Below are 23,828 nucleotides of genomic sequence, written 5' to 3' on the forward strand. Positions count from 1 at the left end.
GACAGGCGGGGAAAAAAAGGCCCGTCAGACGGAACGAGGGGGCTCTGCAAAGGTAACAAGGCGTTTTGGGGGACCGAGCCAACGCAAGATTGAGGTCGAATTGGGGAGACAGCGTGGGAAGGAACGGGGAGCCGTGTGTTCTAGGAGGTTGAAGGGCTGGGTTGGAACAACATTCTGACCCGGTTGCGAGCTAACACGCCCCTCCCCCGCCCGCCGAAAAGAAAGGAAAAACAAGGTGCGGGAAGGCTGTTGGCAAACTGGAGAGTGAGCGAGGCGGGAGGGCGGGGTAGGGAGGATTCTGCCCAAGCCAACGGGTGACGCCAGGGCGGGTGACGTCACGGCCAATGGGCAGGCAGCGCGGGACTTTCAAGTCTTGTCCCGCCCAATCGGAGACAGACGGTGCCTATAAAAAGTGGGGCGGCGGGCGGAAGCGGCGTTAGTGTGGCTGCGGCAGCGCGGTTGAGGTCGTGATTTGGTTGGTATGGCGCGCACGAAGCAGACGGCTCGCAAGTCGACCGGTGGCAAGGCCCCGCGCAAGCAGCTGGCCACCAAGGCGGCCCGCAAGAGCGCGCCGGCCACCGGCGGCGTGAAGAAGCCGCACCGCTACCGGCCGGGCACCGTGGCCCTGCGGGAGATCCGGCGCTACCAGAAGTCCACCGAGCTGCTGATCCGCAAGCTGCCGTTCCAGCGGCTGGTGCGCGAGATCGCGCAGGACTTCAAGACGGACCTGCGCTTCCAGAGCTCGGCCGTCATGGCGCTGCAGGAGGCGAGCGAGGCTTACCTGGTGGGGCTGTTCGAGGACACGAACCTGTGCGCCATCCACGCCAAGCGCGTCACCATCATGCCCAAGGATATCCAGCTGGCGCGCCGCATCCGCGGGGAGCGGGCTTGAGTGAGCGCTCGGCTCGAGGTTCCATCCTATTCAAAGGCTCTTTTCAGAGCCACCCACGACAGCACTCGGAGGGAGCTGTGTCACTTACGTGTCCCGGTGTCCGTTCACTCCGGACATGTGGCGTAAAGGTCACGCGCCGGATTCAGGTTCCCTGCTGGCTGCCCTCTCTTCCGGGCGGCTAGCTCTCCCCTCCCCCCCACCAAGTTCGGCTTCTGGGAGATGGCAGTGCGTGCTCGATTTACTCAGGGACGCGGAGGGAGAGGGATGGTCTTTTTTTAGCAGCTCCACCGTGATCTAGGTTGTAAGCTGTCCGAGCAGGAGAAGAGGGGCTTTCAGGCTCGAGAGGAGCCCGAGACGGCCAGGAATCCCTAGGGGACGCTCGGGACTCGCCTTCCATAGCGCGCCCCACGCCTTTCTAGGCCACTGGGAGTGGAATTCGCGCCAGCGACCCCCACATCCCTGCCGGAAGTGGTCCCCAGAGGCACCGCGCTCTGGCTGGGGAGGGAAATCGCCACTTTCGTATGGCCCGACCTCTGCCGGCTCAAGTTCGGGATATCTGAGTTTTGAGTGTGCCTAATCCTCCCATTTCTCGCCGGTAGGATAAGTCCTATCTTCTATCTCTAAGACGGAATTGGGGTTGCAGGGACAGGCTGGAACGTGACTGCGGTGAGCTGGGCCTTCGCTGGTGCATTCTCCGCATAGACCCATAGAAGTGAGACTCGTGTGTTCTGTGAAGGTCTCTAAAAGCTTGGACTCGCGTCTGGGTTTTCTGTTCAGACTCGGAATTGTTTTAAGACAAGTGGGAACGCTTCAGGTATCTGAGAGGTTATCCAGAGAAAGAACAGATGGGTGGCTTCTGAGTGAAAGTTCTTGGGAAGAGTAAAGAGGCAGTCCTCCTTTAGGAGATGAATTTCCCCACAATCAGGAAATAATGAGGGTGTGGGCCTTAGGAACGGTTCTTGCACCATTTAGGAAGTGGAAGTGCAAGCCCTCTGGAGTGGGAGAGAGTCTTGCCGACGCCCCTCCACAGAGCTCTACAGGTCTGAGATGCTACGGGTACAGGTGCAAATGCTCTGCTGGTCTTAGATGACACCTCTTTTTAATCTTAGTCATTTCCTTGCCCCGGAATGGGCCAAGACTTGGGTTTTCTGTTTTGTCGCAGCGCAGTGACAGGTTAAAAATATTCCACCAGGAATTCACAAGGGAAAGAAGAGAAAAGGAAGGAAACAGTTCTGTTTTGTAAGTTCCTGTTCCCTCCCTGAAAAGCTGGAGACCAGCATATTTTCGTAGGGACTGGGTCACACCAATCTCCAGGGCATACCCCCAGGTTCCTATTCAGACCATTATTCCCTGTTTAGGCCCTCATTGCAGGGTAAATCCGTGGGTCTTGTGTCTGTACTATCTGAGTTAAGAAGTCACTTTTAGAGGTGGGGGTGGGAGTGGGCACCACCTTTGCACCCATCATCTCATCCATCATCTCATCCATCCATCTTTCAGGCACATAATAGGGCTTTCTGGGGTACAATCTGAGGCTCTCAGGTGTGGCTTGTCCAACATCTCAGGCCCAGGAGTGGCTGAACTGACCCTGGAAGCTGTGATGTTGGTTACAGGTGTCAGTCTTCTACATCCTGCACTTGCCCCCAGTATCACACTGCTTTAATCTACCAATCTGAGTGCCTGTAACCTCCAGGAAGTCTCCCTGTCTGAACCTCAAAGGGAAATTTAGTGGCATTGTTGATAGTCAGAAATAGAAGAAAATCTTGTGTTCCTGTTACTGGAAAAGCCTCCCCTCCCAGCAGCCTTTCAAATCTTTAAGAGACCAGCACAGACAGTACATCAATACAAGATAACAATTTAAAATCTAAGTATTCATATTTAATAATTTCTGTACTTAAATGTCTACTCTTAGGTGAGAGTTAAGAGATAGTTAAGGACAAGGTAAATAAATGTTCTTCCTGTAACGATTAGCTTCTACATGGCTAGCTGGGTTTGCAGGAAAAGTCTACCCTGAACCTGCATTTTTTTTTTTTTTAAAGAATTTTATTCATTTATTTGACAGTACAAGCCAGGGGAAAGGCAGAAGGAGGGAGAAACAGGCTCCCCACTGAGCAGAAAGCCTGTTGCAGGACCCTGGGATCTTGATCTGAGCCAAAGGCAGGCATTTAACCGACTGAGTTACCCAGGTGCCCCAGAACCTGGGATTTTCAAGAAGTGAAAACCAGTTTTTGTTCAGATATAAATTGGCCTTAGGGTAGGGGGTGTATTTGCATGTGTAGATGTAAGCTCTGTGGTATGGCCCTGTGGGCACTACCTTTTCTTCCTTGGAAGAGGACTTGGTCTCCGGGTTCACACCCTCTCCTGGTCATCCTTATCCTTCTCCACATCCCCATCTCAAACTTCTCGTGTTCTCCTCTTCTCTGCCAGGCCCACCGATATTCCTGGTTTCAGCCATGCTGGCCTTGGCTTTTTCTTCCTTCCAGCTCAAAGGAGATCGTGGATTCCCTGCTTGTCATATCTCTGCTTCCCTCAAGTGCTCCCAAGTTGGTATTTTCTGCCATGTCCCCTGTCTTGAGCTGTACACCAATATTTTTAACTGCCGGGTGGCCAGTTTCTTCTGGATAGGTTAATAAGCCCTTCACACTCCTCTTATTTCTAAAAGTACATCATCTTGCTTCCCATCTTGCTCAGATACCTTCATCCCCCAGGCTGTTTGGGGCAGAAGTTCCTTGCTCTTCCCCTTTGTCCAAATTTCAGGAGGCACCAAATGTTATCAAATCTACTTTCTGACTTTCAATCCCATCACCCTTTCTCTATCCATCCAGGGTCTCTGTGTTAACTGAGCCCACCCCCCACCCCCCACTCTGATCTGGAGGATTAAGCTTTCAGGCTAGACTCTGCCCTGCCAGTAAGCTCCCACTCTGTCACTCTCGTGTTTTAATTTTTTCTACCTCCTTCCCATTCCCTTCAGGTTAAAGCCTACCTTCTTTTGTATGGTAGTTCAGAGCAATGGAGGTTAACTAGTTGGGGCTCAGCCATTAGATGAACCCAAACCTGAAGGCCTTGACTTCAGCAGGTAAATCTCGGTAGGCCTTACTTTTCCAGTTTGAAAAATGAGGACATTTGTACAATGGGAACATCTTACGAATAGTGTTTTTGGAAATATTAAAAGTGACCATTCTTAAGGAACCTAGCACAATGTCTGGCCCAGAATAAACATTCAGTTAATTTGAGCTACTTTATTAACCGTTATTAAATTTAAAAGATCCCAATAAGAATTGATGTACATCTAGTTCCTGCCATTTCTCAGAGCCTTCCCAGCTTTTGGACCCCCTGCCAGGCAAACAAGTAAGTTCTAGCCCCATGGAACATCTGCAATCCCCAAGGATACCATGTCTTCACACATTCCATTTCTTCTATCTAGAATTTCTTCTGTCCTCCTCCCCTTTTTTGTAACCCCAAGAACCCCTGCTCATTCTTCAAGAACCAGCCCTATGTAGCCCCCCCTTCCCTTTGTCTTCCTCCTCCTCATCTCCTTGCCTCTCCCTCTACCTCTACTTACTCCCCTTCCTTTACCCTCAGCAGTAGGCCAGCAGCATTGCTCAGGGTGAAGGTCATCTTGTTTTCCCTCTTGTTCAGGCCTGTGGCATCAGTACGCAGGGTGCATGGCATGCCCCAGGGAGTCAGGAAATGCTTGATGAGGGGCCCACCCTTTGGCTTTTACATGAAGAAGTTGGGAATAAGAGGCCCCAGCTCTTGGGTCCCTGCAGTTAGAGATGAAGAGGAGGTCTGAACTGGACCACAGCAAAGAACTTCCAAGGTCCTTGGGGGTGTGTCTTGGAATGTGGGAACAAGAAAGTGCCCAAGAGCAGAGTGTCTGGAAAACCTGTTCCTGGTGATAGTAACTGAGAAAAAGAGTTCCCTGAGCTCTACCCCCACCAGCACCCCCAATCTGTTCCTGAGTGTAGACGATCTGGGGAGAAATGTCTCCCTTTCTATCCCCAAAGACCTCAGATTTAGAACTGCTAATTGGATTTTTTGAGGATGTGATGGGGGACCAGGAGCAGACAGTAAAGTGTACGTAAGGAGAGGTGGGAAGAGGAGGAAGGATGGCAGAGGAGAGATAAGGGGATAGAAAAGGAGGCCCAGGGTCCTTGCTGCTACAAACTGGGCTTGAAGTCTGAGGCCCATTGCAGGTAGGACCAGGGCTCCTGACCCCTAACCAGGGAAAGCCTCCCAAGAGAAAAGACCGGGATCTCCATTTCTTCCTGTGTAAAGCAGGATCATAAATGCACCCAATGCACGAATGTGAGGATGAAGAGAGACCATATAGTCCACACAAAATGCTTAGAACAGAGCCTTACATGTCATCATAAATCAGTATTAATAGTATCATTAACATCGAGGGTGTAAATATTAGTGACATTCATAGGAATTGGTGTAAGTTACCACCCTGTCAAGTCACAATCATGATACACATCAAAACTGACTAATAATTGTAACTACACAAGCAGTTTCTAGACTGTGTGGGTCTGGCAGTGATAATATCTAGGTCCAGGTTCCTAGATGGCTTAGGGCTCATCTTTCACTCACCTGTCATTCAATTCACAATAAGCCTGGGGGTGAGAAAGGGCTTTTTTTCCTTTTTAAGATTTTATTTATTTGTCAGAGAGAGAGAGGAGAGAGAGAGCACAAGCAGGGGGAGCAGCAGGCAGAGGGAGAAGCAGGCTCCCCGCTGAGCAGGGAGCCCGATGCAGGACTTGATCCTAGGACCCAGGCAGACGCTTAACCAACTGTGCCACCCAGGCATCCCTCGTTCCTGTTTTCTAAATCAATTCTACCACCTGCTAATGGGTTACAACCTGCAACTGAAAACCTCTGCAATAAAGAAAATTATGAACAAAGTAAAATCATCACTGAAATGAAAAATTGTTATTATTTTGTTTGGCAGGAATCCTAGCATCTCTTCATGCCTGGAAGCACATGCATGAGTTTGCAACATTTATGGAAATGAGTTCTCCAGGCTGTGTGAGGAGCCCTGCGCTATAACGGAAGGCATGCTGTGCCAGGTGGCAGAGAAGGTTTGGATGAGTTCTCCAGAAGCTCAGAGGGAAAGGTGACTTCTAACAGAGGGAATCAGGGAGCTCTTCCTGTAGGAGAACTTGGGCTGAGGCAAGGAGTCTTAATCCAGGCAGAGGAACGAGAAAAAGATGAGGAGAACTGTGAGTGGAGGCCAGACCACAGGGTGACTCAAGGGAGGGAATGGGAAATGACTTTTCAGTCATTTCTGACTCTGAGGCCAGCTTCTTGGAGGTCTTTTTGGGGGTCAGCATGCCAACCTAGGGAGGGGTAAATTTTATTCTGTAAACAGCATAGGGGAAAGGATTACAGAAGAGGAAGCAAAATATTTAACAAATACATAAAGAGAGATGCTCAGAAATATTAGCAATCAGATGCACCTGGATGGCTCAGTGAGTTAAGCGTCTGGCTCTTGACTTTGGCTTAGGTCATGACTGCAGGATCATGAAACGGAGCCCTGTGTCAGGCTCACACTGGGCACAAGCCTGTTTAAGATTCTCCCTCTCCCTCTGCCCCTCCCTACCTCCCAAAACTTGTGCTCACGCATGCTTTCTATCTCTCAAAAAATATATAAATAAATAAGCAAATAAATAGATAAAAGTAATCAGAGAAAGGTAAATTAAAGCAATAGGAGATGGCACTTTACTCTGGACACTGGGAGATATTGGAAAGCTGAATAATGCCAAGGGTTAGCCGGGATGGAGGGCTTCAATGCTGGTGGGGTGTGGACTAGGAAAGCCTTTCTGAAGAGCAGCCTGGTGCTTCTTAGGCCAATTAGGGATACACATGCGAGGAAGCAACAATTCTGTTTTTGGGGTGTTTTTTTTTTAAGATTTTTTTTATTTATTTGACAGAGAGAGAGACACAGTGAGAGAGAGAGAGCACAAGCAAGGGGAGTGGGAGAGGGAGAAGCAGACTCTCCACTGAACAGGGAGCCCGATGTGGGGATTGATCCCAAGACCCTGAGATCATGACCTGAGCAGAAGGCAGACGCTTAATGACTGAGCCACCCAGACACCCCAACAATTCTGTTTTTGAATATTTATTCCAAACTTCACCCACAGGCCTATCAGGGCACATGACATTAGAAACCATGTGGGTATTTGTCACTGGGAGAGCAGATGGGGAAAGTATGCTGGATTCACTCCCTGGGGGACTCTGCGGCAGGAAGAGACAGTGGATTAAATGGACACATAACTAGGACAGATCTTAAAAACATAGTTCTGAGGGAAATAAGATAAGGAATGGAATTCGATGTAAAACAATACTATTTATGTAAATTAAAAGACATAAGTATATATTTTGCAATCATGCATAGAAACAAAAAGATAGTTAAAACATAGTAGAATGGTTTTCTATGTGGAGTGAAGGAAAGTTTGGGAAATGAGGATAAAAGAGAACAAGGAAAGGGAGGGAAGCCAATAAAGGGTTGTGCCTCAAGTAGGTGGGTCACAGAATCAGAGCTGTGTGTAAAGAAGGCCAATCCGGGGTGAAGGCGTAAAAGGAGTGAGAGATGAGTAGTGCCCAAGGTGGGAGGCCAGGACAGAGGCCACACAGACATCGCAGATCAGGGGTGTTGAGGATGAGAACAAGGAAATCAGCCACAGCGATGGAGGGGAAGGAAAATTTTGACATTTTTGCATGTGGAAGATTGCCGTAGCCTGGAATGGGCAAGGGACAGAAGAGGTTGTTGTGGCCAAAAGTGATCAAAAGATTTCTCTAGACCTTCCTGCCTGAGTGACTAGGAGGATGTCACCTTGGCAGGAATAGGCAGCCTGGGAGGGGGCTGAGGTTTGCACATCAAGCCCCATGGGGTCAGAGCTCTCAATAGGCAGGGGCAAGTAGCTGTGACCTTCAGGCAGCTGGGAATGTGGATCTGGCCCTAGATCTAGTTACCCCGCTGGGTTCTCTCATCTGCCCTTAGGAGCTAGAGAAACACTTGGGTGGTCCTGGGAAGAGCTTGTAAAGACATGGCCCAAAGGAGAGGCCTCTTAGGAACATCTACACCACTTTAGGGATCTGGTAGGGAATGGAAGCTGGTACCAAGTTTTGTCCTGGAACCAGAGGGAATATTTATATTATTTATTTTATTTATTTGATATTTTTATAAATATATATTCATATTTACATAAAATACATAATATATTTATATATTTATATTTATAACATATAATATGTTTATAATATATATTTTTATGCAAATATAAATATATATTATATAAGTAATAATATATAAATATTTATAAAAATATATAAATGATATAATGAATCTATATATAAATAAATATATAATAAAATATGTAAATATACATTTATATATACAAATAATATATTATAAAATATATTTTATGCATTTATTATATTTATTTATTATAGTATTGTTATTATATTTTCTCATATTTATTTTTTTTTTAAGATTTTATTTATTTATTTGACAGAGAGAGAGATCACAAGTAGACAGAGAGGCAGGCAGAGAGAGGGGAAGGGAAGCAGGCTCCCTGCTGAGCAGAGAGCCTGATGCGGGACTCGATCCCAGGACCCTGAGATCATGACCTGAGCCAAAGGCAGCGGCTTAACCCACTGAGCCACCCAGGTGCCCTTCTCATTATATTTAATGAGAAAATTAGACCAGATGAGGTCCTTTCCATCACCAATATTGTATGGTTTTTAATTAACAATTAAATCAAAGAGTGGTATCTAAATTCCACCCACATGTCCCCACAAATTTGGGGAAACCAGGGATTTCCATGCCTCCTGCCAGCACCATCTCTTTTTCCAGTATCTTCTTCAGTGCTACTGCCACCATTCTTGTCCAGGGCCCTGTCTGGCTTATAACAGCCTCTTAACTGGTTTCAGTTTCTCACTCTCTGCCCCCTTCAGTCCAGCTTGCACCCAAAAAGGTCACTCTAAACTTGCCCAGAATCAACCCAGATCTCTAGGCTTTCTTCTTTTGACTCTAAATGGCTCTGTCTTATCTCAAGATTCTCCAAGATTCAGCTTTTTAGGGTGTTGTTAGCTATGGTATTGTGATATACAATAAGAACTATATATTTGGTCTTTGTCTCAGTTAATCTCACTCTCTAAAGCTATATAAACTCTATATAAACTTATTCTGTCTCAATCTGCCTCATTCTTATTAAAGGATGTAGCTTCTCATTTAAAAGATGCTTCTTGGGGCACCTGGGTGGTTCAGTGGGTAGCCTCTGCCTTCGGCTCAGGTCATGATCTTGGGATCCTGGGATTGAGCTCCTCATCTGGCTCTCTGTTCAGCAAGGAGCCTGCTTCCCTCTCTATCTCTGCCTGCTTCTCTGCCTACTTGTGATCTCTCTCTCTGTGTCAAATAAATAAATAAAATCTTCAAAAAAAAAAAAAAAGATGCTTCTTATTTACTCAGACTCATGTTAATAGATATTTAGGTACTATCCAGATTTTTGCCACTAAAAACACTGCTACAATTTATTATCCTTGTGCACAGAACTTGGAGTATATTTTTCCAGTAATTTTGGTAATTATTGCTAAATGGTCTTCCAAAAATTTCGGTACAACAGGCTCTGGACATCAGTTAACTTTTAAATCTGGCTGGTTTGTTATCTAGTTCTGAATCTCACAGTCCCTCTCAGGCACCCGGATGAGTAAAAAGTTAGGTGTTTCCTGGTCTTGCAAATTTTCTGAAGGCAGCGGTTCCTCTCCAGCTCATCAGGGCCCCTGCTCTGGGCTAAACTTTGAGCTTCTGAGTAAGTTTTCTCAGCCAGGTTTTGATTTCAGGTTTCTGTTTCTTTTTACACAGTCTTTTTTTTTTTTTTTAAAGATTTTATTTATTTATTTGACAGAGATCACAAGTAGGCAGAGGAGGCAGGCAGAGAGAGAGAGGAGGAAACAGGCTGCCTGCGGAGCAGAGAGCCCGATGCAGAGCTCGATTCCAGGACCCTGGGATCATGACCTGAGCCAAAGGCAGAGGCTTTACCCTACTGAGCCACCCAGGTGCCCCTCGGGTTTCTGTTTCTTTGATTGCTCTTTTTCCCTTCCTCTCTTCCTTTACTACTTGGTTTTTGTGTTTAGCTCTCTTTGAGGGTTTATTGTTACATTGTCCTGGCATTGCAAAGCTGTAGAAAAGGAAATGAAGGGCTGGTGCCCCTTGGGTCATCGGGATGACCTCCTGGGTCCTTGCTCAGCCCATTCCAGCCTGGTCCGTGGCTCTGTAGACTCACAAATTTCATTTTGCTGGTAGGCTGGGCGTAGGGGTCTCTGAGGACCTAGATCCCACTGACTGGACTCTGAAGGGACAAATGCATAAACCCTAATAATAACTGTTGACATTAATAGGCAGTAGCATGTATTGAGTGCCAGACATAGGGCTCTGTAAACATTAATACATGTTATCCACATAAAGCCCTGACACGGTAAATATTCTTTCCCTCCCAATACTACTAATAAAGAATATGCAGTTTAGAGATTAAGGAATTTCCTCAAGGTTTTACTGTTAGTAAATGGTGAAGTTAAGACCCTAACCCGAAGAGTCTGGTTCTAGAAATTGTGCCCTTAATTTCCGATGCGAAGCGGAACTGATTCACTCATTAGCTCCCTGCTGGCAAACCTGTACAGGAAGCCAAAATTCAGTCAGAAAGTTGGGGAGGAGCATGGAGGCAGGTGACCTCAGGCGCTGCCATTATTGAGTCGGAATGCTGTTTCACTCTAAAGGCGGCCTCATTGCAGGAACTGGATATGCTCCCTAGAGCCAGGATCCCATCTGCCCTGGAGGGTATCTGGAGGGTCACAATGCCATGGTTGTGTCTTTACCCACCCACCCCTTGTTTCCAGCCCTCTTCTATAATGTAGTTGTTGTGGTAAGAAATTACTTCGCTGTAATCATGGCTTCCCACTCTGTCACCAGACAAAGGAATCCCAGAATTCAGGGAACACAAAGGTTCACAGGCCATATGAAGACAGATATACCAAATCACACAGTTAATTACAGCCAGTTAACACATACACCAAAGAGGAAGGGGAAGGTGATGGGGGAAATCAGCACACTTAGAAGAGGGTGTAGTGATGGCAGAAGCACCCCACAATGTCCAACCTTGACTTACACGATCTGTCCCAGCTCGATCGGCCTTCCCAACTCAGACTGCAGTTAAGAGGATTACAGCTGAGCAGGGGCGTGGAGGCTCAGCAGATGGAAGGAGTCTGAAGCTAACTTATGCTCACTCCATCACAATAACCTGCTGAATAGCTATGGATTTCCCTGTGTGTGGCAGGCAGAGGACATATTGGGCCACAGTTGGTCTCACCAATGGATGGCTGATTTAAGGCTTGAACACTGGGTACCTCATGCACCTCATGAATATTCAGCATGGTTCTTGGCCCTTCCAACCCCACCCCCATATCTCTGTTTACCACACATACTCTACTTACATTATTTCTGTTAACATGTCTCAGAAGCTATGTTTACTTATCATCTACAATTAGTTTCTTCCCTCTTATTTTTCTTTCTATAGAAGAATTGACTTTTTTTTTGAGAAGGAGAGGTTTGGCAAAAGGGGAGAGACAGAGTCTTAAGCAGATTCCATGCCCAGTGCAGAGCCCGAAGCGGGGCTTAATCTCACGACCCTGAGATCACGACATGAGCCAAAACCTAGAGTCAGACACTCTACCACCTCAGCCACCCATGTGCCCCAAGAAGTGAATATTCTTAAATAATACATTTAACACATTATAACAGTCAACTCAGCTGGGGAATCTATTTGATTCTTTAAGATGACTTTACATTTTTCTTATTTAATACGGCCCTGCCAACCTGTTCAGCCCTCATTTTTATCACTGTCACCATCCTCTCAAAATTTCGGCTATACTGTCTCCCCACCACACTCATTATAGAGCATGTAAGAACTAGATTGGGTGAAATAGGCAATAAATACACCAACTTTAGTTTCTTTTTATATTACTTCAGGGCTTTAATCTTTCACGTAGATCTCCTTTGATCCTTAAAACATTCCTGTGAGAAAGACAGGAATTCTCGGTAACACTAAAGATGAGAAAACTGAACCTTGGCAAAGCTAAGATTTGTCATGGTTCATACAGCCCAGACTCCCTATCTACTTATCGATCTATTATCTATCTTGTGATTGATTGGGGGGAAAATTATACATGCTTATTTTAAGAAATTCAAACAATTCAGAAATGTTCAACAAATGTAACAAAAACCAACACCAAGAAATCATTCTACAATTTTTTTTTTTTTAAGATTTTATTTATTTAGGGGCACCTGGGTGGCTCAGTGGGTTAAAGCCTCTGCCTTCGGCTCAGGTCATGATCCCAGGGTCCTGGGATAGAGCCCCGCATCGGGCTTTCTGCTCGGCAGGGAGCCTGCTTCTCCCTCTCTTTCTCTGCCTGCCTCTCTGCCTATTTGTGATCTCTCTCTCTGTCAAATAAATAAATAAAATCTTAAAAAAAAGATTTATTTATTTGACAGACAGAGATCACATGTGTGTGTATATATATATATATAATTTAAAACTTTCTGTGTAAATGATAGCTCAGGTCTTTTGGCTCAAGTAGAGAAGTCACATATTAGAAGTAACATAGCTAGAATAGGAAGCACAGAGTGAAAGGTTTCCAAGGAAGAAAATAAGAATGTAGTGAAGGATGATTCAGCAGCGGCTGGCCTGGGTTTCTGGGAGGATAATGCAGCTATCCTGACAAGTAGGGAGCCTGGAAAGGGAAGGTAAGACTTCAGACTGGTCCACTGTGAGGTTTGATTGGCCAGTGGGACACTTAAGTGCCTCTACTTCCATGTGGAGGTAGACTAGCAGACTGGATTCTATAATCATGGAGATATACATATATTCTAGTGGAAGTCCTGAAATCACCCAGGGAGGAAATCATAGGTGGCAGCCACAGCTAGTTCACAGAGAGCATCTGAGTCATTCAGGGGTGGAAATGAGAAATAAATTATCTTGTTGGAGATTAAAGAGATTAAGTAGCTATATTCCTGTTACAGGTGGTTAAGAGCAATAACAAAAAGCCACATATTAACGTAAAAAGATGCAGAACGTGTATTCTGTAATTCGGCAATACTCAGAGGCTGGGTAGAGCTAACAGAAGATTCAGTTATGCCATATAATAGTATTTACTGAAGGAGAGACGATGAGAACAAGGATCACTGTTAAAATCACTGTAAAGAAGGGCACCTGGGTGGCTCAGTTGGTTAAGCAACTGCCTTTGGCTCGGGTTATGATTCTGGAGTCCCAGGATCAAGTCCCACATCAGGCCCTCTGCTCATCAGGGAGCTGGCTTCTCCCTCTGCCCCTCGCCCCTTTCATGCTCTCTTTCTCTCTCTCAAATAAATAAAATCTTTAAAAAAAAAAATCACTGTAAAGAAGATGCCTGATTAATAGGTAAAGGACCATAGCTTGGAGAAACTTGAGAAGAAAAAACATATCCATTGATTACAAAATTCAATAGTATTAAAACACAAGCCATTATTATTTAGGAAAACAAGCTGGCTACACTTTTCATTCATACATCTTTTATGTTTGCCCCACATACTTTGAGGAAACAAGCTGTTTTACCTTTTCCTTCTGTAATATTTTGTGCTAGAGAAAATTTACTAGGATCATTTCCCCAGTGTTTGTGTGTGTGTGTTTATTCCCTTCAAAAAAAGCAAAATTTAACATTTTTGTAAACAAATTAGGGCAATATATATTCAGATGTAAATACTTTAGTTTCATTTAGAGAAAAACTGCTACGTAGACCAGAGGTTCTCAAACTGGGTATCATAATCACCTGGAAGGTTTGTTAATACACAAATTGCTAGGTCTTACTCCTTTGAATTTCAGTAAGTCTGGGTGGATCCAAGATTTTGCATTTCTAACGAGTTCCCAGGTGATCTGAAGTTCCTAGATGAGAGACTACATTTGAGAACGGCCAGTTTAGACAAAGGACATGTTCCCCACCCCCTTACGTTATTCTCTGAGTTCTCTTCAAACTTCTGGTATCTCCTCCTCCAGAGTACCTCAGTGAGGATCAGATATAGCAATCCTCATTGCCCTTAAAATTAAAAACAAAACAAACAAAAAAAAAACAGCGATACTTGCCACAAGCCCCACTTCCACAGCCAGTATTTCCCATTTCCCAGCAAAAGTGGTAGTGCAGAGAATGCCTTACTGTGATCTAGTCTAGATCAATTGGTCTAGAACAATTTGTTTTACTTTGTCAAAAATTGTGCTTTCTGTATTGATGGGTATATTCCTACTGGTCTCTACAACAGGCCCTAACAGAAAAAGTCAAATACCTGAATTAACTGTTTCCTCCAGACTTGCTTCCATGATGTTAAGACTATATGGTTTGCTTGGCACTCTCTCTCTCTCTATATATATATATTTTAACTTATTTGTCAGAGCACAAGTAGGAGAATCAGCAGACAGAGGGAAAAGCAGGCTTCCTGCTGAGCAAGGAGCTGGATTTGGGACTCAATCCCAGAACCCTGGGATCATGACCTGAGCTGAAGGTAGACACCTAACCGACTTAGGGAGCCACCCAGGCATCCAAGTTTGCTCAGCTTTAGCTTTCTGAGCAAGTTTGAAGCTGCATCTGTATCTTTGCAATGTCTTCACTGAAATCGTCTTCTAGGCCTTTGACTTAAGTTCTTCCTTGGATATAGCATCAAAAATGAAAAAAAAAAAAAAAAAGGTACTCAGCAGACAATATGCCAAACTTGTTCTAAAACTGCCCTAATGAGCTCATCTGTTCTAATAACCTAAATTTATCCTGAATGTTGGCTGGTTGCTGACTGGACTTCAGCGCTCTTGCACTTTTTGGGTAAGAATATAGATCACAAAGCAAGGCCCGCTATGAAGAGGGCCCTTAAGTCATGTAGTCCTCCCTCTCTTGCTGTAGAGGTGGGAAGTGAAACCAAAAATAAACTGAGGCTTAAACCCACCGAACAGCCTAGCCGGCACTTCTGGGTTGCAAGCCTTCCGAGTTTGCTCAAGCGGATGCAGCGGGCTAGAGAACTCGACCTTCACGGAACTCTACTTTTCACAGACCAGCAATCACAAATGACAGAGTACCAAGAAACAAACGGAAAGGCTGCTTAAATCTGGAACCTAATCTTTAAGAAGCGAGCGAATGAAAAACATTTTTAGTTAAATGCTTAATGGATTTTAGTTTAATGCTTAGTGGATTCAGGGTGATTAGCGCTGCAGAAGCCATTACTTCCCACTAAGCTTGCCGACTCTAGCGCAACTCCCAAAGCAAAGTTCCCCAAGGTCTACCCAAGTGTCCAGCTCCTCTAAAAACTAGATGGTTGGCCCTAAAAAGGGCCGTTGGCATGGATCCACGCAGAGCTGAAGTTCAGGCCGCTTAGCCCCCAAAGCCGTACAGGGTGCGCCCCTGTCGCTTGAGGGCATACACCACGTCCATGGCAGTGACCGTCTTGCGCTTGGCGTGCTCGGTATAGGTGACTGCGTCCCGGATGACGTTCTCCAGGAACACCTTCAGCACGCCCCGAGTCTCCTCGTAGATGAGGCCGGAGATCCGCTTGACGCCTCCACGCCGGGCAAGGCGCCGAATCGCCGGCTTGGTAATACCTTGGATATTGTCCCTCAATACCTTGCGGTGGCGCTTGGCACCGCCTTTGCCCAGGCCCTTACCGCCCTTTCCTCTCCCCGACATACTGGCCGCAGCTCGCAAACACAACCTTCGGAGGGGTGAGCGTACCGGTCCCCTTAATATACAAGACTGCCGGACCAGATTGAGAACAGAAGGCGCGCGGCCGGGAAGCCCGCCCCAAATCGTCCCCGCCCGCTCGGCATCGCGTCCTTTCTTTGCCCTGTCCCCAGCCCCGCTTCCTCGCTCTCCACGGCTCCCTCTGGCGGGCTCTGTGAAACAAAAACCTACCGGCCGTTGTCCCGGGAGAACACAGATCCCAACGCCAGGCTTCCGGCTGCCGCAACTGTCTTTCGCCTTCGTCTCTCTCCATTTGCGGACTCCCCCGGCCATAAAATGTAGGCTAAGAAAGGTCTTTCTGGTGGGAGAAGACGAAAGGAAGGGCAAACGGAGTGGAGAGACGGGAGGAGAATACAGCGCCGGCGCCGGGTCTCATCCGAGTAAAGGGGCGCGGGGTTCCGAAGCACGGTTGCAGAGAACAGCAACAAAAGCAGGTCCGATGCTTTGGCAGACCTAGAAGGTCATGGCCAGGGCCGCCGCACCCGTGTGTGTGCGGAGTGTGGGCAGAGAGCGCCGTAATTTCTGAGTCTAGTGTGTTTTGTTGATGGTGGGAGCATGGAATTTCACGTCCCCCGGGAGAAATCAGATCCTAGGCAAGTTGGTTTTACTATATTTGCAAGCCTTCTCGTGGAGGTCAGTGAATCCAACCCACTGTCATCCAAAGCTCGGCCGAAAGAAGCAATATATACAGAAAGAAGACAAGGATGTTCTGTGTCCCCGTTTCTACAGATCCTCTAAAGTCGACCCTTGCTTGCAGCCAGAAATCGGTGGCAGAATTGTGTCCCCATGGACGCCCCACGTGGAGCTAGCAAAGTTTGCTGAATTGGGTTTCTCAAGGGGAAATCTCCCTTTTGAAGATCATTACCAGAAACTGCCCTATGAAGTTGGTTGGGGTCCTTTAATGATAGCATGTTTGTTACTTTACCAGGGCCTTCTGTAAGGAGAATCCACCAGAAGATGTGGTTTCTGTATCAGAAAGAATTACCCCTTTTTTCTGAGGGATGTGTATTATCTTAAATCTTACATGCCTTTTTTCCTCTCCTGGCTCTATCTTTTATATGCCAGTGAGTCCCAGTAATATATCTTTATCCAGACTTCTAGGCTCCAGGCATAGAGATCCTCCTGGTTGTTCTTTAGTCGTTTTAAACTAAAAAATCTCAAAAAGCTTAAACTTCAAAGCTCCAAGGTGTGTCTCTAATGGGGGCTGAGGGAATCCATTCTCTTCCTTCTTCCCCAGCCATAAACCTTGTTCTCTGCTCGTTGAATGGTGCCACCATCATCACTTGCCTAAATCAATACCCTGGGATTCACAATAGGTGTTGATTACAAAAATTAAATGAAAGGAATGTTGATAAAGAAGGTATCTTTAAAAAATAACCTTTTTCTTCCTTCTTTCCCACCTCTCCCCTTCCTCCCTCCTTTCTCCCCTTTCCCTTCCTCCCTCCCTCCCTCCTTTCCCCCCTTTCCCTCCCTTCTTCCCTCCTTACTTCCTTCCCTTCCTTTCCCTTCCTCCCTCCCTCTCTCCTTCCTTCCTTCCCTTCTTTTTCTTTTTCTTCTTTCTAGACAGGCTGTATATTCATTAAATTGTGAACATTCTGTCCTAATTTTCCCCATAAACCAGAGTTAGTGTTATACTAACATCTGTGGCCTGAACTTAAAAACAACAACAAAAGACCCCAAGTAATTTACCTTTCTCATGGAAAATTTTCTGAGCTGCTTTTAGGTGGAAAGGGGTAGGTCAGAGAGCCCCTCCTTTATCTGTTGTTTCTCTAGTAACTTCAGCTCAAAATAATTAATCTACCAGAGTGGCATATTTGGGGATGGTACCTTCTGAACCCTGCCAACTAAAATCTGCTGTAGAGACAGGAAAATCTTACCTTTACCTGCTTAGGTTTTTTCTATTGGGCCTGATCATTAAATTGACACAAGATGGATTAACGGGAGAAAAGCATAGAAATCTATTTACTGAGTTTTCTTTGACACTGGAGCCCTCATAAGTAAATGAAGACCCAGAGAAGCAGTTAGAGTTGACTGCTTATAGACTGAATTGGACAGAAGAGTGAATCATGAAAATGTCACAAGATGGAAGGGTTTTGGCTAGGGCAGTTCATGGTGGAAAAATTGCTAGGAAGATAAGGGTTAGTTTAACAAAGGTTTCTTTGTGCAGATTTCTCTTGGCATCAACTCCCCATCCTCGGTGAAAAGAATGCTGTTTTCCTCCTGGTATAGGGAAGACATCTTCCATGTGGGTGTTTAGTCTCCTGTTTTTAGGAAAGAAACAGAGGTCAGAGCATACTTCTTGCACCTGCTGTTTTTCATGTACCTTTAGCTCAAAATAATTCATGTGCCAAATGGCATAATTTAGGGGTGGCATATTCTGTCACTGATGGGGTTTGGGACGTGCATATTAAATATTTTAAGCTGAAGAAATCTTGAGAAAGGGCTATAAGCAGGAAGGTCATTGTCAACTTCCCTCCAAAGCCTTCTCCCTTGAAACATGTCATAAAAGCTTCTTGTGGCTTCCCTGTAGGACTAGAGGGACAGATGAGGAAAGGAGCATCTTTGGTTCTAAAGACAAAGGGACCCACAGAAGAAACCTAACAAACAGGGCTCTGTTGCCTTCTCTGGCTTATTAGACTTACCTCATACTCTGTACCCTACTGCATTTCTTTGGAGTGCCTACACTTCACCACAGCGAGCACAAAAATACTACAGTCAAACTGTTTCTTTGGATCTCCATTTCCTTAGGAAGGTTCCCACATCACATAAAACTTGTTTTAAATACCTATATGTTCTCTTCCGCTGTTGGTTCTGTCTTTGTTGGTTTAATTTTCAGCTGGGTAATTTAATTACCAGCTGGGTACCCGAAGAGGACTGAGGAAAACTTTCCTTCCCTATGCCACCCCTCACTACATAGAACAAGGACTAGTGTTAAGGTAAAAGGGGGAAATTTTCATCCAATGAGCAAGGTGTTGAGGGTATGACTTTATCTCAGAATGGAGTTAAGGAAAGAAGGTCAAAAGCCCCTGGCTTCTGAATTTGGTCCAGGGCTAAGGGCCACCTAAGATTAAAGGAAGTCATGTCATTCATGTGTGGAATTTAAGAAACAAAACAAATGAACAAAGGAAAAAAAGAGAGCGAGACAAACCAAAAATAGACCCTTAAGAGAAGAAACTGATGTATACCAGAAAGTGGGGGTGGGGCAGTTAAATAAGTGATTTAAAAATTAAAATTAAAAAAAAAAAAAAAAAAAGATGAAAGTCAATCAGGCACATGGCTGGCCCAAACCACAAACCAAAGATTCAGTCTCATCTTGAGGGTACTTGAAGCCCAGGGGTGTCTGCAATCAAAGACTGAACACAAATTCAGTCTTCTTGGAACATATAATTTAGTCCATTACTTTTATATTAAGAACAAACACATGCACATACAAAACATTATCTTTTTCTTTTACCTGTTTATTTCCTGGGGCAAATGTTAAAATTTCATTCATATGCTCTTCCTCCCATTCAGCACTAAATAATGAAACTTCAGGGCTCAATCTGGAAACTGCAGATTCTTATTATTCCTGGCAAAAGAAATTTCAGAGATATTAGTAGGAGAAAAATACTCCCTTTTCCCCACAGCAGCAGCAAATCAGAGGTTCTTCTGCATTGTCAAATTTACTTTTTTTCCAAGATTTTATTTATCAGAGAGAGAGAGAGAGAGCATGCACAAGCAGGCAGAGGCGCAGAGAGAAGCGGGCTCCCGGCTGAGCAAGGAGCCCGATGGGGACTCACCCCAGGACCCTGGAATCATGACCCTAGCCAAAGGCAGCGGCCCAACTGACCGAGCCACCCAGGCATCCCAAATTTACTTCTGATAGAGTACTGTATTGAGAACACTCACAGGAATCATTCCATTGTCCAAGGTGGAGACCGGGGGAAATCAAACGATTATGGATCTGAATTCTGTTATTAAAGGTGACTTCTAAGTGTTGGGGAGCAAGAATTTCCTGTCTCCTTCAAGGTCCTTCTACCTAGACTAAGAATCAAATTGACATGAGACAGATTAACAGAAAATCACATTTAATTCTGTAGGTACAAGGAATCTACACAGCATGGAAATTCCAAAGGCAGGTAAGATGAACTAAGGAGAAGGAGTAGGGGCCTGGGACTTCAAAAGGAAGGAATGTGATTCACAGGAAGATGAAAAAGAGTCCATGTTTGCTAAACACGTGTGCTGGGCCACTCAGAAACAATGGGACACAGAGGACTTTGATCAAACAGGCCTTGCTATGTTCCTCCCTGTCAACCAGACCTAGTTCATGGTGTAAGGTAGTTATCCACGGTGACAGATCTCTTTCTGGAACAGGTCCTCTATCTCAATTCTTTTTAGGTAGATGTAGGAGAGGTAAAAAGCTTTTCTTGAATCTACTGGGTTTTTATTGCTTTTTTATTTCATATATATATATATGTGTGTGTATATATATATATATATATATTTTTTTTTTTTAAGGATTTTATTTACCTATTTGTCAGAGAGAGAGCAAGAGAGCCAGCACAAGCAGGGAGAACAGCAGGCAGAGGCAGAAGCAGGCTCTCTGCTGAGCAAGGAGCCCGATGTGGGGACTAGATTCCAGGACCCTGGGATCACGACCTGAGCCAAAGGCAGATGTTTAAGCGACTGAGCCACCCAGGTGCCCCTTTTGATTGCTTTTTAAACTTGAAATAATCTTCACGCTTGACCTTCGCATCTGTAAATAACAACTTGTTCTATTCTGAAGATAGCCAGAAGAAGACTCTTAGAATTTTCTCATTCTCTATTTTATAGAGGTAAAATACATCCCATGACTGCGGGATTTTGTATGAAAGTACATTGTAGGGGAGCAAAACTTTGCTCCCCCAAAAAGTGTTTCTTTGGCACATAGATTATTTTAGGCTGATTATTTTTAGGAAACAGAAGACTCAAAAAAGTTTTTCTTTTTGCCTTCCTCCTAACAGCTTAAAAGAACTCGGATAGAGGAGCTGCTCTAGGAAGGGAACTATGTATGACCCTAGAAAACTACTGTACAGTATGCCCTAGGCGTGGTAGACAGGGAGGAACCCAGCAAAGTCTGTTTACTGAAATTCTTTTCTATACCTCATTGTTTCCCAATGGCCCAGCAAACATTTGTTCACCAAACATTAACTCATGTTATCTTCTTGTAATGGTCTTTCTTCCCTTTGCAGTCCCAGACCCTGACTGATCCCTTTCTTAGCCATGGATAGCATATAAACCTCAATTGCTTGACTGCCTTGGGTCTCATATTCTTGTATGATTTTCTTATATTCTTATATGATTTTCTCCTGTTAATTGGTCTCATGTCAATTTAATTCTTAGGCCAGCCAAAAAAAAAAAAAAAAAAAATGAGGGGTAGAGCAAAGTTTTTACTCCCCAACAACAGGTAAACAATCTTTTTCATATCTAAATGAATGCCATGGCCAAGAATGCATATATTAAAAAAGAACACCGCAAAGAAATGTGAGGCCATTGTGAGCTGCTTTAGGCTGCCATCTAGATTCCCGGATGGTGGTTTCCTATTCTGATGGCATTAGTTCAGTGGGGAAAAAATACTGAGGAGTTTGATTAGATGGGATGGGAATATTCTTCAGTGCTTTAAAATGTGCACCAAGCCTGATGAAACTGGAAATCCATTTTAAGTTCATTATTTTGTTTTATGGTATCATGCAGGCCTTGTTACTTGCCTGGGACAAGCCATAACTTCTCTGAGACTCTGTCTTTTTATCTGTGGAATGGGGAAAATAGCATCTATTTCACAGAGTTGGGATTAAACGAGACAGTGTATGTAGAAGAACTTTTAAATACTGAGTCATGCTCTCTATATGTTCATCATTATTACAAAACAACCACAGGAAGGGGTGACAGCTGTTCACATCAGTTACACTTTTGCAGGACATCTAAGGTCTCCCTAGAGCAGGAGACTGTGCTGCCCATGGGGACACTTGAAGATATAAAAAGAAGTTTCTAGATTGTTTAGTGTTCAGGAAATCCCCTCAAAATAACTTTTATTCTGCCTTCAGCAGGAAGATGATCATTCATATTGATACCATAAAGTAAGTTTTAAGCTTGTTGGGCCTGACTGTATTCACAGTTTTGAGGGGTGTTTTTTTAAATAAGGTTTGGATGCAATGCTCTTTCAACAGAATGAGCATATGATTAAAAGTTATATATTAATTCTTCACACTTTTTAAGCATTGGTAACCTTACATGACTTGTTTCATGACATGTAATTTTCTGAGCAATACTTCAAAGCATATGAAATAACTAAAAAGCAGAGGATCTTCAATTTTCTTATAGAGAATAGAAAAAATGAAACAGGTGAAACTTTTAGATGGAACTACTTTATTGAAGAAAATATGTTAGCAACTCAGTGATCAACGAATAATTTATTTGCTTTGAAATTTTATTATAGCTTTTAATCTGATAAGCAAGTTGACTCTTTACAAACTATTCACTATTCACAATTTCTCCTTGTAAAGGAGAAATTAACGTTTCCGGTCCTATATTCCTTGACTTAGAAGCGTCTCGTCTACAGGACCTGGGATGGCCATTGATGGATTCAGGGGAGGGAACCCTACTCCAAGGTGAAAAACCCAAGGAAAGGCGGAAGGCTCTACCCTGCAGGTTACGGCTGATTCGCATACGACTTCGGAGTTTCGAAGTTGGGTAAACGTAAATTTAATTTTTTGTTCCTTCCATTACATACTGTTTTGTTGAATCACCGTCGTACTGTAATGCAACTAACGCACTTAGCGCAGAGTCAGGCGGTAAATAAATGTTAGCTATGGGATTGGAGTTACAATAACTCTTAACTGGAAATGGAGGCTGAAACCTAGTTCATGGAAAGGCGTGCTTTTATTTCGAAGGCACCTGTTAAAAAATAAATCCCAGGCTGGCGAAAACACTTTAAAAATTGCTCTTACGAAAATGACAACAATTTAAAGGAAAGATCTAAAAAGAAAAACGTTCGTGATCGGTGAGATTACAGAAAAGTACGGTAAAGTGAATAAAGAGGGACAGATTAGCATAACAATCTACCTGGGCAAAGAGGATTGAATTTTAGCCAATGACATCACACTCTGGAGGTTCCTAACCCTTCTGGCCCAATCAAGACAAGGATACGTCTATAAATATGACTGCCTGGCACTCGTCGGAAAAAAACAGTAAGACATCATGGCTCGCACGAAGCAGACAGCTCGCAAGTCGACCGGTGGCAAGGCCCCGCGCAAGCAGCTGGCCACCAAGGCGGCCCGCAAGAGCGCGCCGGCCACCGGCGGCGTGAAGAAGCCGCACCGCTACCGGCCGGGCACCGTGGCCCTGCGGGAGATCCGGCGCTACCAGAAGTCCACCGAGCTGCTGATCCGCAAGCTGCCGTTCCAGCGGCTGGTGCGCGAGATCGCGCAGGACTTCAAGACGGACCTGCGCTTCCAGAGCTCGGCCGTCATGGCGCTGCAGGAGGCGAGCGAGGCTTACCTGGTGGGGCTGTTCGAGGACACGAACCTGTGCGCCATCCACGCCAAGCGCGTCACCATCATGCCCAAGGATATCCAGCTGGCGCGCCGCATCCGCGGGGAGCGGGCTTGAGTGAGCGCTCGGCTCGAGGTTCCATCCTATTCAAAGGCTCTTTTCAGAGCCACTCACGTTTTCATGAAGAGCAGCTGTGCAGTTTTTCGGCTGCGGCGGGCTTGCTATAGCGCACCGGTGCACTGGATAGAGACATCAGGGGCAACTCACACGTGTAGGGTAGTGATATCATAGAATCAGTGACTTAGTCGGCTGGCGCGCTAGAGGGAACAGCTGAAATGGTTTATAGATCGTTTTTGCCAGTCCCGCTTTTTAGGTGCGGAGTTACTTAAAGGTCTGGAGCGTCAGATACAGAAATTAAGTGGGAAGGCTGCCATGTGGGTTTGTGATAACGGCTGGAATGGGAATCTGCGTTTATCAGCCAGATTTTACAGCTGGGAGAACTAAACCAGATGTAAGTCCCTGTTTAAAGATTTTTTTTTTTTTTTTTTTTTGACAGAAATCACAAGTAAGCAGAGAGGCAGGCAGAGAGAGGAGGAAGCAGGCTCCCTGCTGAGCAGAAAGCCCG

General features: G+C 45.0%; 2 protein-coding genes and 1 long non-coding RNA gene across 3 annotated transcripts; 1 reads left to right on the forward strand and 2 right to left on the reverse strand.

The window, feature by feature from the left end:
• Positions 1 to 448: 448 nt before the first annotated feature.
• Positions 449 to 23,725, forward strand: LOC125097329 (histone H3.v1-like). The gene is made up of 4 exons (XM_047724901.1): positions 449 to 890; positions 15,426 to 15,548; positions 15,652 to 16,128; positions 22,905 to 23,725. Exons 1-4 carry the CDS (start codon positions 482 to 484, stop codon positions 23,318 to 23,320), a joined length of 1,425 nt encoding a protein of 474 aa, XP_047580857.1. The 5' UTR covers positions 449 to 481; the 3' UTR covers positions 23,321 to 23,725.
• LOC125099200 (histone H4) lies at positions 15,273 to 15,684 on the reverse strand. Its single transcript, XM_047728608.1, has one exon. It carries the CDS (start codon positions 15,638 to 15,640, stop codon positions 15,329 to 15,331), a length of 312 nt encoding a protein of 103 aa, XP_047584564.1. The 5' UTR covers positions 15,641 to 15,684; the 3' UTR covers positions 15,273 to 15,328.
• On the reverse strand, positions 17,691 to 19,683 carry LOC125099202 (uncharacterized). Its single transcript, XR_007127053.1, has 3 exons — positions 19,583 to 19,683; positions 19,149 to 19,262; positions 17,691 to 17,955 (listed from the first exon to the last, which is right to left on the reverse strand). It is a non-coding gene; the product is annotated as an uncharacterized LOC125099202 (long non-coding RNA).
• Positions 23,726 to 23,828: the final 103 nt, after the last annotated feature.

The sequence above is a fragment of the Lutra lutra genome, chromosome 4 (genome assembly GCF_902655055.1).
Source record: "Lutra lutra chromosome 4, mLutLut1.2, whole genome shotgun sequence".
Taxonomy (NCBI): Eukaryota; Metazoa; Chordata; class Mammalia; order Carnivora; family Mustelidae; genus Lutra; species Lutra lutra.